Source organism: Harmonia axyridis, chromosome 5, assembly GCF_914767665.1.
Source record: "Harmonia axyridis chromosome 5, icHarAxyr1.1, whole genome shotgun sequence".
Classification (NCBI taxonomy): domain Eukaryota; kingdom Metazoa; phylum Arthropoda; class Insecta; order Coleoptera; family Coccinellidae; genus Harmonia; species Harmonia axyridis.
In genome coordinates this window covers 39,671,764-39,684,563 of record NC_059505.1, presented here as the reverse complement: position 1 = coordinate 39,684,563, position 12,800 = coordinate 39,671,764, and the positions used below count along the sequence as shown (strand labels likewise).

Below are 12,800 nucleotides of genomic sequence, written 5' to 3'. Positions count from 1 at the left end.
TTAAAAAAATTATTATATATCGTCATCTAAAAAAAAGTACACTTGGTAGAGGAAAACAAGAATATTCCTTATCTATGTTAGTATGTCAGCATGCTTTCTCCTGTCATTTTATATTCTATGTATGAGATAAACAATAAAGATTAACCTCGAAAAGTTGTGGAATTGAAATAAAAAGGTTGTACTTGTAGTGTAATGCAATTGAAATGGGACGAACTACTTTTAGTGCAAAATTTTTGAATCATTTAGTTGATTCCAAAAATTCTTGTGTTGAAATGAAAACAGTTGAGAAATGCATCAAAATAAAATCATATGGAATAAGCCTCAGCACCTATATAAAAAAAGAAATGGACAGTGGTATTGCAAAGTACGATTCCGAAATAAAAGGTTTAGTATTAGCCTATAAAAATGTGAAAATTTTGTCCAATGTGTGTCCAATAGATTATCAGGGTTGTCTCGACCTCAAAATGTTAGTGGATTTTTACGTTTTCAAACCAGTCATTGGAAAAACATTACAAGGTGTGGTATTTGAACAGAATCAAGAGATTGTAGGATGTTTGGTTTATAAAACTTTCACTGTCTCTTTGTTGAATTCTGAAGAAGGAAACAGCTGGGCTGGGAACAACCTGGAAATTGGTCAAAAAATTACTTTCAGAATAAAATCTGTTGTTTTGACATCTAGAATTCCATATATTGAAGGAGAATTTCTAGAAAACCTTACTCCTGTGAAGCGAAAAATCAGATTCAGTGACATAACGGAGACTGAGGAAAATTGTCCTGAAAATATAATTGAAAATGAACCTGTAAAAAAAAGAAAAAAATCGGGCAAAAATCACGAGAATACATTCGGAAATGAATCTCAATTGCTGGAGAATTCTCTTTTGAATGATAGTATCAAATTAAATGATGACCCTGAGGAAAAATGTGCTGAGAATATAATTGAGAATGTACTGTTTAAGAATAAGACAAAATCTCGTAGAAGCCACGATTTAGAAGAAACCATGGAAAACGAATTTGTAAATAAGAAGAGCAAAAAATCCTGCAAAAGCTCAAATCATGATAATTCGTTAGCAAATGAATCTGAATTGATAGAGAATTCCCTTTTAAATGGTAGTATCAAATTAAATAATGACTCTGAGGAAAAATGTGCTGAGAATGAACCAGTTAAAAAGAAGAAAAAATCTCGTAGAAGCCAAGATCCAGAAGAAACCATGGAAAACGAACTTGTAAATAAGAAGAGAAAAAAATCCCTCAAAAGCTCAAATCATGATAATTCGTTAGCCAATGAATCTGAATTGATGGAGAATTCTGTTTTAAATGGTAGTATCAAATTAAATAGTGAGCCTGAGGAAAAATGTGCTGAGGATGAACCAGTTAAAAAGAAGAAAAAATCTAGTAGAAGCCAAGATTCAGAAGGAACCATGGAGAACGAACTTGTAAATAAAAAGAGCAAAAAATCCCGCAAAAGCTCAAATCATGAAAATTCATTTGCAAATGAATCTGAATTGATGGAGAATTCTCTTTTAAATGGTAGTATCAAATTCGAGAATGAGCCTGAAGAGAAATGTGCTGAGAATGAATCAGTTAAAAAGACGAATAAATCTCATAGGAGCCAAGATTCAGACAAGACCATGGAGATTGAAGTTGTAAATAAGAAGAGAAAAAAATCCCGTGAAAGTTTGGAAAATTCAATGGATGGTGATGTAGAACAAACTCAAAAAAAAACGAAAAAGAGAAAAATGGAATAGAAATAAAGTGTAAAAAAATATATAGTCTTCTTTTTTCATTTGAATGGTTACCGTTTTAGAAAATATGACCTCAACCAGAAGTTATCTAATTTATTCTCTATTATTGAATTACTGAAATTTCTTTCAAATTATTCAATTGATAAAACATGTTTATACCAATAGTAGTTGATTTGTGTTATTCAATGTTTTTTTTAAATTTTTTGATGCTAATTATATTATTGTATAGAATAATCACTCAAATTTCTATATTTCATTAGAAAATGATTCTTTAATGAGATGCGTCTTTTTTTCCAAAAGATTTGGCTCAGGTCATCAGATCAAAAAATTTATTTTTTTTTCGTGTAAATGCTACAAACCTATAATACCTAATTTAATCCTTATATACATTATATGTGTTATGCACTTCATATACACCGAAAAATTCAGTTGAATTTGACAAATATATTGAGACATGTCAATTTTAGAAAAAACCCTTTTTTGATATCCCAATCAGATAATTTCGCATGAATATTCGTTCTAAAATCTTGCTATGCTTATATTTCAGTTTGAATATATAGGTATTTTTTCATTCAATGAGAAAAAAAAACCCTCACAGAGTTAGCATATTCATAATGACCAGACAGAATTAACTTTAAGCAGCTAGACTTCGTCAACAGTGGGTCGAACCTTACTTTAGGACTTTAAGGTGACTAATTACAGCAATTAGAAATGTTCCTTTTTGAAATACTCATTGAGACTTTGCATCAGTTTGAATTATAATTATACAGGGTTAGAACTATTTAGAGGACCACTACAGAGATATCGAAAACCGTTAGAAAGACAGGGTAGCTTAAATTACAAAAGAGTTGCGTTCTTCAGGGATGGGTGTAAACAGATCCAAAATATCTCCAACGTTCCCGTAGATATCTCAAAAAACTGAAAATCCAGATTTTCTTTATAACTCATTGGGTTTTGAAGAAAACTTCACGAAATTTGGTTTATAGCCATTATCCAATATAGAGATACTAATGGTGTCTTCCAATTTTTTCTGTTTTCCATTGTTTTCAGATTTTTCGAGATATCTTGGGAATCATTGGAGTTATTTTGGATCTGTTAACACACTAATCCCTAAATAACGCAACTTTTTTGTAATTTATGCCACCCTGTCTTTCTAACAGTTTTCCATATCCCTGTAGTGCCCCTCTAAATAGTTCTAACCCTGTATAGGGTAAATGCACTGGTTAGCCGACCGGCACTGGTTCTCGACCATTTCGTGATTTGAGATAAAATAATAATAAAAATATATCATGTAGTGCAAAATATTCTCGCGGTACGTGTTCTCGACCATTCTACCCTTCCAAGGTAGTTTTCATAGTAGTGGTATAGGTCAAAGTTTTCGCGCTAAAAATTAGTTTATAATCGTCTATCATAGAAAAGAGTTCTTTCTCGTCCTCTCTTAGAGAAGTGCTTCTTGATATATGACCAGAAAATAGTGATTATTTCTCATTTTAAATGAATTATGTGTGTATATTTTGTTCCATATCAACTATAAGATATATTTTCGAGTGTATTTCAATCAAGAAGCAAATAAATGTATATTTTTTTGTTCAATATTCGGCGGTCGCGAACTGGTATTAGAAAATTTGTATCTTTTATTTCTCGACCAAAGTGGTCGAGAACCAATATGTTACTTCAATAATTGTTTATTTCAACCGATATATTTCTGTTGGATCATTTTCGTTTTTTTTTCGATACCCTGATTCATTTATATATCTACTTTCTGAATATTAGTTTGCGACCACCGAATTAACGTTGAAACACTTATTTCTACCCTTTATTTATTTGCGGTCGAGAACCAATTTGATTGTACTTAATTCTCGACCACTGGTGGTCGGTGTTTTATATTTTATTTACTCATTAGTTTCTAAATAGATATTTAGAGCAAAATAACCAAATAATGTTGTATGGGTTGCTATTTTTAAATATTTATAGAAAGTGGAAACTTTGCAAAATAATTTTTTTTTACGTTCCGAGTGTTTCTTACTCGATTACCTCATCTGAAACCCATCTGAGTGATAGGTAGTGATGTCGATAATACGGTACGAAAGTAAGTACTAACCACTCATCTCGCTCTAAAGTTTTTTATAAAATTTTTAAGTGGAGCAGCGACTATTATTAGTGGTCGAAAACTAACACAAAAATGGTCGAGAACTCTGCGGCGTGGTCGAGAACCGAAGGTTATTGAGATTTTCTATATGTTTTCACATTTCAAAGGTTAAATGCGGAAAGAACGCTTAAAATTATATGACAAATCATTTAAAACTCGCCAAAGAATCGATGAAAACCAACACCATTAAAATTTGATAAGTTTATGTGTGAAAAAATCGTGCTCGAAATCGATGTTTCTGTTAACTGGTCGAGAACCAGTGCATTTACCCTATAGGGATCTCAAACAACAATTAAGAAATAGCAAAATTGAATAATTTTATAGTACTTTAATCTTGGGGATGTAGAAAGACTCCTCCATAAAATTAAGAAAAAAACGGGAAGTCTGAGTAATATCAATTCCTCCTTCAGTATCTATATTACTATATCACAAAAATAATTCTAATTTTCACAGGAACTGAAAACTACAATAAACTCTTTGAAACAATATAAAAAAATAGCACTTTCATACTGATCTGAACACATTGAATGAACACTAAACAACTTCACCAAAAATACCATCAAATTAAAATTGAAGAAATAATAAAATTATGACTATTGAGAGAAAATGGAAAATATCGATCTCTCAAAAACACTCACAGTCAGTGTAGAACGATAAAAAAACAATTCATTAAGTTCCACGAATTGAAGGCAACAATTACCTCCAAAGTGTGATATTTATCGATGTCTACACAAAAAATTGGTGAAAATAATTCAAGATACCACATGAGAATACAGATAACTGAATACTTTGTTTCAAAAAAATTCTGATCGAAATAAGAAAGTGGTATGTCTATAATGAAATCATAAATAATAGAAATGTACAAATAATGTAAATTTTAATATATCAACCCTAACGTGATTCTCATAACCTCTTCAATGCACGTTTTTTATCTTTAAGACCTTTTTTCTTCTCAGTAGTCATTCCAGGTTTACTTTTATCTGATGCGTGTTTCTTGGCTACAGGCACATCACTCACAACTGGTTTGATTACTTTATTTGCCTATAAAGAAAATTTTATTCATTTATGCAGAATATTATAAAACATTTTCTTAACATGAGTAGCTGCAGAATTTTCCAAATAAATCATTACCAATAACAAGAAGGAGCAGCTCTTAACATGATCATAAAAAATAAATTACCTGCGCATGTATTTCTGTCATCATTTTTGCCCTCTGACAATAGTCCTCGTACTGTTCCAATAAAAGCTTTCCAGCCTCCTCGTTTAACGCAGATTCAGGATTAGGAACAATCAACAAACATTTTATTGTGAGCAGAATATGTTTTATACCTAGATCCGACTTCCAATCTTTTTTTAGAGTGTTGACACATATTTCTCCATTGACTGCTACATTTGGATGGAAGATTTTAGTGAGGAAATATGCTTTTGGTGGTTCTTGTGGGAAAGCTTTTCCAAGTATCAATTTTACTTTGAAAACTCCATTTGCATATGGTGTTTCTAAAAGTAGATATAATGTCCATTAAATAGAAACTATGAGTAACCACATTTTTAATTCTCCTTATAGATACTCAAAATGAACCAGACTAAATTTATATTACTTGATAGAGAAATAAATTTATACCTGCTGGTCCCTCAATGTGTGCTTGTATATCTGCAACATTCTCTTCATTAATTTGAACTTTAATACCTTCTGGTGGAGCAGATACCAGTTGTTGCATTTCACGTATAACGCCTCTGATTACTTGTGGTGACAAATTTTCTAAGTTATTCGACATCTAAACAAAAAATAATGGTTTGGTTATAAAACAAGTGATTGACTCATAAAATATAAGGTTTTTTACCTTATCGGTTAATATTATAGATATATTCTACTTTGATAGTTCAAATTTTAATTCTATAACAGCACTTTAAAAAGCATTTATTTCAGATTAGACCAGTATACAAAATTCACAGAATACAAACAGTTTACCTGGAATGTCAACATAAGTCAACGGAAAAAATATATCTCAGAACATAGAATTATATATTTTATTTTTTCAAATTAACCTGATTATATATATTTGAAAAACAAATTAGTTGCGTTTTAGTAGATTATCATCAAAACATTCTCAAATAATAATCTATAATCTTTGGTAGCTGTTCTTAGTACTGATTGGGAAAGTATTCATCACACCTATTTGAGTTCAGTTGCTTCAAAATCGGTTTTTTTTTAGGATATAAGCAATAATAAAAAACTTTCATTCCATGCTTGAGATATGTATTTAAAATTAAAGTGTAGATATATTTCGATCTTAGAATATATATATATATATTAATGTTCTAAGTTTCAGATAAGAAGTCTAAAAATATGGTGTATGCACTCGTCAATTTTTGAATGCAATGATATTCGACTAAGATGTCTAAAAACCAGGTGTATGAACTGATTAGCTTTTGTTTTGCCAATTTTGAGAATATTAGTTAAGCTTCTTTATGTCAACTGTAGGTAGCGCTATCAACAAATTAAGATTCTTGTTATTTATTATTTACGAGTTTTGTGCCATTATGTACCTATATGTATATCTTTCATTATAGTTATGATCTATGGAAGTAATTCTTGTAATTGGAATACCAATAAACTCTCTCTATTACAAATATTTGAATTCATTCCAGTAAACGTTTCGTGTTTTGTTTCATGACTTTGCACGATCATACTCGGTTACACGTCGCTTTTGATTGGTCAGTATCGGGTTTTAATTAATGTATCCAATCAAAAACAATGGAAAAAAGATCGAAATGATAAGTATGACATTGCGGCGCTGCCACGAACTAAAACTAATATTTTCAATTTGGTCGAATGATAATTAACTCAAAACTCTAGCGGTCGCAATCAAATCCTGTTGTAGAGGTTGCAATACATCTAATGAAACCCAATATGAATTCCTCATAATTTTCAGAAATGGAGGGCACATACTTGACACTTCATTATGATGGGTACTTTCAAATAGAAAACAAAGATCATTTCTGAGATCTGTAAAAAGGTACACCTTGAGATATAAAGAATGCACTTGACTGTGACATATCGTCGGCTAAGAGTGTAAATCTGCTATGTCCATAATGAACAATTTTACAGGAGACCAAAAAAACCGTACAGTACAGTGTTATAATAATAATAAGAGAGTTCATTCATAAAAATACATTCAATAGAGTTTATTGAATGTATTTTCATGAATAAACTCTCTTATTAGTTATTATTATAACACTGTACTGTACGGTTTTTTTGGTCTCCTGTAAAATTATTCATTATGGACATAGCAGATTTACACTCTTAGCCGACGATATGTATTTATCAAAAATTTAATTACTTGGAATACTAGCAGCATTGGTCGCTTAGTATCTTTGAGATTCAGACTAGCTTTTTCATCTTACTGATGAATAATTTCTCTGTTTACTACGGCTGGTCCTAAAATGAAAATATTATATACACAGTAATACACTTGTTCACTATAAAATTCTGAAAAGTTTTTATATTTATTGTAAAATCAAATATTAATAACGCAAATACAAACACAACTAAAACAACAAAACACTCCAATGTCAACATTTATAGTTCTACGTCTGCTCACCTTGGCGCTGCATTCTTATTTTCAGATGCCTATATATAAATATATTTTAATTTAAAGACCAATAGGTTTTTGCCAGAATTACAGTAAAAAATGCCTGGGAAGTGGAACTGACAATCACAGATTGTTTTCTTTTTTATATTTCTCAGATAGTTATAGTTCAATTAAATGGAAAAAAATGTTTAATAAAGAATGTTTTTATTGAAAATCATCAATAATTAAATAGACAAAATACAATGTATTGTAAAAATCATTAAACAAAAAATTATTATGTTCAAAGGGTAATAAGAGGATCTTTGTCTTTTTTCGAAACCAAAACTGTAACCTTGCTGTCCAATACCACTTTTTCCAAGTGCTCTGAAAAATCACTGAGAAAACCTCTTTCAGAATCGCTGTGGTTAGTTAGAATGACACTAGTTCCACTCTGGCACGCTTCCAGTAAATCGTGATGTAGCATCTCCCCAGTTAGATACAGATCGGCTGGCACACCTCTCAAAACAGAAATCCCAGAACCAGCACATAGCGCCACAGTCTTTATTTTAGATTCTACAGAAAAAAAAGTCAACACCCTCCTCAATTATCCTAGAAATAATCTTCAGAATCATTAAATGGAAATATTTACCGAGATCTCTTCCTCTGGCAATAGCCAACCTCACATGAGGCAAACCGGTATGTTTTTTGATGGACTCCACAGCTTGGGAAAGGGTGATTTCGTCTTTCAGAACAAGGCATCTACCGGCTCCCAATTTCGGATTACTGGCGTTAGGTTGAATTGGTTTGGTTGAGCTGAACTCAAAGGCATCTCCCAACCAATCATTGACACCACCTTCAACGTTGTCCCAAGAGGTATGCGGTGAGAAAACTGCAATGTTGTTCTTGATGCAACCCAGCACAATTCTTTCTTTCCAATTCCTGCAAAAAAAGACACTTCAACATTTTTCTTCAATAGGCATAATTCGAATCTATTTTAACTGCTCCTCTGATTATAGTCCTCTAGCTGAATCTGAGCAGATCTGCTCAGTAACATTTAGAATGTTATTGTTCCTCATCTAAGTATAGGCCTTTAGATGAAACTAAAGAGATTTTATCAGACCCTCAACATAATTCATAAAGTTATTGTTCCTTATGTGATTATTAGCCTTTAGCTGAATCTAAAGAGCGCTTATCAAATAATTTATAAAGTTATTGTTCCTCCCATGAATATACAGGGTGTTCTGATTTGTTTCCGACAAACTGAAACGGGTGATAGATCACATCATTTTAAGCAAAAAAGTTCCTATGAACATGGGTCCGGAAATGCTTCGTTTCCGAGATACAGGGTGTTAAAGTTGAAAAAATAATTCGCGTTTTCTTAAATATGTTTTGACTGCTTCGAAATCCTTTAATGAAATTATTCCTATTCAAATATTAAATTTAAATTCATTTTGAAAATTTCTGAGGCGAAATGCATGCGGATTTTCTATTGCCCACTAATAAGTAGAAGTGGTATGCTATGTAATTGTTGTTTTTAAGTGTTCTGAATATGCTGTTCCCTGAAATATTGCGTTGTTGGGATGCTCTATGAATACTGAGTTTTTATTATCTTCGAAGGTCTGTAAAATCCTATTTCTCTGTAGATGATTTCTTCTTTGTATGCTTCGTTTTGGTAACCAATACCATTTTCCTGTATTTGTTGATAAGCTATTAACTTAGTTAACTATAATTATAATTAATGACATCTGAACCTAACACACTTTAAATCTGTCATTGTGTATAGCCATTTTAAATCTATTGCCGCAACAATTGTTGAATGTAAAACAATCAATCATTCGAAGATGTCATTTGTGCATTCAACAGAACGGTGGACATTTCGAACACCTTCTTTAAAAATTATTATGTTATTTTGTTTTGTTCTAAATTGTTACTTCTGAAAAATATTTAATTTAAAATTATTACAAATTTGTTTCTACATGTTTTAGAGATTACAAAAATATGGATTTGGTTTTAAATGCGTTTTTCTCTGAAACGGTTGCCCCTTGCAACTTAAATGAGTTTTACTTTTTTTAACTAGAAAAGTCAGGGAAATCGATTTTTTTAGTTCAGAATGACGTACAGGGTAGCACAGAAAAGTTGCTACGGTTTAAAGGGGACGAAATGATTGCCAGTGGCACCCTCTAGAAAATACAACCGAATCGACCACAAAGTTGAATTTCTCACCTCAAAAAACCCTATGTACCAACTTTCATGCAATTATTTGGAATCAGTCGAAAGATATTTAAGAAAACGCGAATTATTTTTTCAACTTTAACACCCTGTATCTCGGAAACGAAGCATTTCCGGACCCATGTTCATAGGAACTTTTTTGCTTAAAATGATGTGATCTATCACCCGTTTCAGTTTGTCGGAAACAAATCAGAACACCCTGTAGGCCTTCAGCTGAATACATAAAATAATTGTTTCTTATGTGATTATTGGCCTTTAGATAAAACTAAAGAGATTTCATCAGTCCTTCAAGTAGCACTATTTATAAAGTTGTTTCTTTCAGGTTATTATTGGCTTTTAGCTAATTCTAAAGAGATTGTATCACTCCTCAAGAAGCACAACATGTAAAGTTATTGTTTCTAATGAGATGATAGGCAACAAACTGAATCTAAAGAGATCTCTTATCAGACTGCTCAGAAACAATTTATAAAGTTTTATTTTTTCAAGTGATTATAGGTTTTATCTGAACCTAAAGAGATCTCTTACGATCAATAGATCGGAGCAGAAGCTGAATAAAAAAGGAAACGGTAGACATCCCTACCTCATGGTGATATTCTTCATGCCGTGAAAGATGTTGGGATGATAAGTGATCACCAGATTGGCATCGTTCTCTGCAGCTTCTTGCACCACGTCTTCTGTCAGATCGTTGGTGAGCATAACATTCTTGACTGGCATGTCTTGGGTGGGCTCTATCAGTAGGCCCACGTTGTCCCAGTGTTCTGCCAACGACAGTGGGGCCCATTTTTCCAATCTTACGATGACATCGTCGATAGACAGACCGGAGAGGTCGCCCTTTTGATCGCCCATCGCCATCTTGCACAAGTTCCTGGTGAGGTTCCTCAGGGGGAGCTTCGAGAACCTGGACAAACCTGTATGTATCATTTTGCTGCGGCAGGAATCGAAAACGCACGTTTTAGAATTTTGACGAGATAAGGGTGCGTTATTTTTGGTTTGCATTGAAATTCTTTTCGATGATTGGAACATGCAAAGGTCATACATGAATTTGGTAAATACTCGAATCGAGGTACATTATTACGAGTATAAATTAATTGGATATTAGGGGCGAAAGTTCTTATCCAAGATGCGACCTGACACCCTATTATGTAACTTTTTTTTAGTTTCCCAACCAATTCTAGAATTTCTACGGACTTCAGGCTGAAGGAAGGATCCATCTTCATGTCTTGAATAATTTTTGCATTTCAGGATCTATATCCAGCATTTTCTGTTAATGCTTTTAATTTAGGCGATTTTTGTGGCTAAATTGCTTGTGTTTTATCTATTTGGTTATCCAAACATTTTAAGACACTTAAGAAGCCTTTCCTCCACATAGAACGAAAGTGGACTAATAAAGTTTTTTAAATAAAGCATTTTAAAGTTGAAAAAAAAACTTTAGAAATCTCAATGATGAATTAGGGGAGATGAAGTTACTGAAGGAAAAAAAAATTGTTTAGATATTGATAATTTTAATGGCATCTATATATAAATATTCATAGGAATTGCCAACAAGGCAAGATCAACAAAAGAAATAGCTAAAGAATTTATTTACCCACAAAAATCTGTTTGTTGACAAACAATAAAAGACTTTTTTGCTTATCCTCTAATATTTGTGTTTAGATGGGATGATAGGATTCTTGAAAAGTATCAACCCCATCTAAATTTTTTACATACATTCTGTTCCAGAAAATAGGCCTTATAAAATACTCATCTTAGTCCGAATAAAATATTAAAAATTTGTCTCAAAACCGACTACTCAAAGTGCCACACTTTAACCTCCCCGTCATCACTGCAGGTAACCAACAAACTGGGATCTACAGGGTTCCAAGCAACAGAATTGAGATCCTGACTGTGCGCTTGACGATTCTCTACAACCATATTGTAAACTTTTTTGTCTGCTCCTGGCTCTGTCTCTTCCTTGAAAATTCTCAATCCATCATCGCCTGAAGCTGTTGCAATGTAACCAGTAGGACTCCAACTCAGGTCATAAATGGTTCTATTGTGGAAACCTTCAACAGTATAAGCACACTTCCATTCTCCTTCCTCCAAAGTCCAGATTTTCAATGTTAAATCATCACTGCAAGAGGCCAATCTTTCTCCGGATTTATCAAATTCTACGCTCCACACAGTGGAATGGTGTCCTTCAAGAGTGCTCTGACAAGTCCAATCTCCTTCTCTTGGATCATCTTGAAAGAGTTTTATGGTGTTGTCATATGAACATGATGCTAGGATTTCACTGTTTGGATGCCATGTCACCTACAAATTATAAACTGTATTCTTTATAATCAATCAAAATCAATTCTAAATAACAAACCTTCTTTACATCTTGAGAATGGGCGTTCAGTACAGCCGCACAGTCATATTCTTCATCATCCACTAGCTCCCATACCCATACAGATTTGTCCCTACTACAAGTAGCAAGCAGTTTGCCGTTGGGGGCCCACGCTACACTTTTTACTTCGTTTTCATGCCCTTCCAGAGTAGCGTTGCATTCGAACTGACCAGATTTCTTGTCCCAAATGCAGGTTGTACCGTCAAAACTGGCAGAAGCTAAGTAATTTCCACAGGGCGACCAAGATACTTGCCTGACAGTACGTTTATGACCGTCCATAAGCACAACCTTGTTCACCCACTGGTTTTTCCCTTCCATCGACCATATTCTAATGGTACAGTCTTCTCCGCAAGAAGCAAACGTTTTGCCTTCCGGATGCCAACTGACATGCCAAACTCTACCTTTATGCTTATTTAATGTTTGAATTGCCTCTAATCTATTCTCGTTAACACTCATCTCCCCTTTTAAGTAATTATCAAAAATAAAATCAAGTCGTAAAATTCACTCACCCTAATGCCAAAGTCCAACGCTATAATACGAAAGTTGATTACAACCAATTCTTTCTGACGTCTGGTAGATTTTGTTTGATTTGAAATTTAATTTAAAGGGTAGAGTGATTATAACGAAAAAATTATTAATTAATAGTTCTAATAAGGTTAGAATACAGATTATGTTCATAGACAATAGACATTGCATAATATGTCTATGATTCTGATTTAAATTCACTCTATAAAAAGTGAATA

At 32.8% G+C, this 12,800-nt stretch overlaps 4 protein-coding genes across 6 annotated transcripts; 1 reads left to right on the top strand and 3 right to left on the bottom strand.

Annotated features, from left to right (window-relative positions):
* Positions 1–137: 137 nt before the first annotated feature.
* On the top strand, positions 138–1,765 carry LOC123681327 (DNA-directed RNA polymerase I subunit RPA43). Its single transcript, XM_045619666.1, has 2 exons — positions 138–384; positions 439–1,765. The coding sequence occupies exons 1-2, from the start codon at positions 204–206 to the stop codon at positions 1,743–1,745; spliced, it is 1,488 nt and encodes a 495-aa protein (XP_045475622.1). The 5' UTR covers positions 138–203; the 3' UTR covers positions 1,746–1,765.
* Positions 1,766–4,706: 2,941 nt separating this feature from the next.
* LOC123681328 (ubiquitin-conjugating enzyme E2 S) lies at positions 4,707–5,892 on the bottom strand. Its single transcript, XM_045619667.1, has 4 exons — positions 5,733–5,892; positions 5,513–5,666; positions 5,072–5,388; positions 4,707–4,932 (listed from the first exon to the last, which is right to left on the bottom strand). The coding sequence occupies exons 2-4, from the start codon at positions 5,664–5,666 to the stop codon at positions 4,795–4,797; spliced, it is 609 nt and encodes a 202-aa protein (XP_045475623.1). The 5' UTR covers positions 5,733–5,892; the 3' UTR covers positions 4,707–4,794.
* Positions 5,893–7,671: 1,779 nt separating this feature from the next.
* LOC123679970 (NIF3-like protein 1) lies at positions 7,672–12,737 on the bottom strand. Of its 3 annotated transcripts, none has more exons than XM_045617575.1 (4): positions 12,567–12,737; positions 10,273–10,590; positions 8,113–8,402; positions 7,672–8,036 (listed from the first exon to the last, which is right to left on the bottom strand). In XM_045617575.1, the coding sequence occupies exons 2-4, from the start codon at positions 10,542–10,544 to the stop codon at positions 7,765–7,767; spliced, it is 834 nt and encodes a 277-aa protein (XP_045473531.1). In that variant the 5' UTR covers positions 10,545–10,590; positions 12,567–12,737; the 3' UTR covers positions 7,672–7,764. The 3 variants fall into 3 exon arrangements, with proteins under 3 accessions (XP_045473531.1, XP_045473530.1, XP_045473532.1); XM_045617574.1 differs by having other exon boundaries at positions 10,273–10,617; positions 12,567–12,727; XM_045617576.1 differs by having other exon boundaries at positions 10,273–10,600; positions 12,567–12,727.
* On the bottom strand, positions 11,178–12,571 carry LOC123679969 (probable cytosolic iron-sulfur protein assembly protein Ciao1). Its single transcript, XM_045617573.1, has 2 exons — positions 12,040–12,571; positions 11,178–11,981 (listed from the first exon to the last, which is right to left on the bottom strand). The coding sequence occupies exons 1-2, from the start codon at positions 12,511–12,513 to the stop codon at positions 11,478–11,480; spliced, it is 978 nt and encodes a 325-aa protein (XP_045473529.1). The 5' UTR covers positions 12,514–12,571; the 3' UTR covers positions 11,178–11,477.
* Positions 12,738–12,800: the final 63 nt, after the last annotated feature.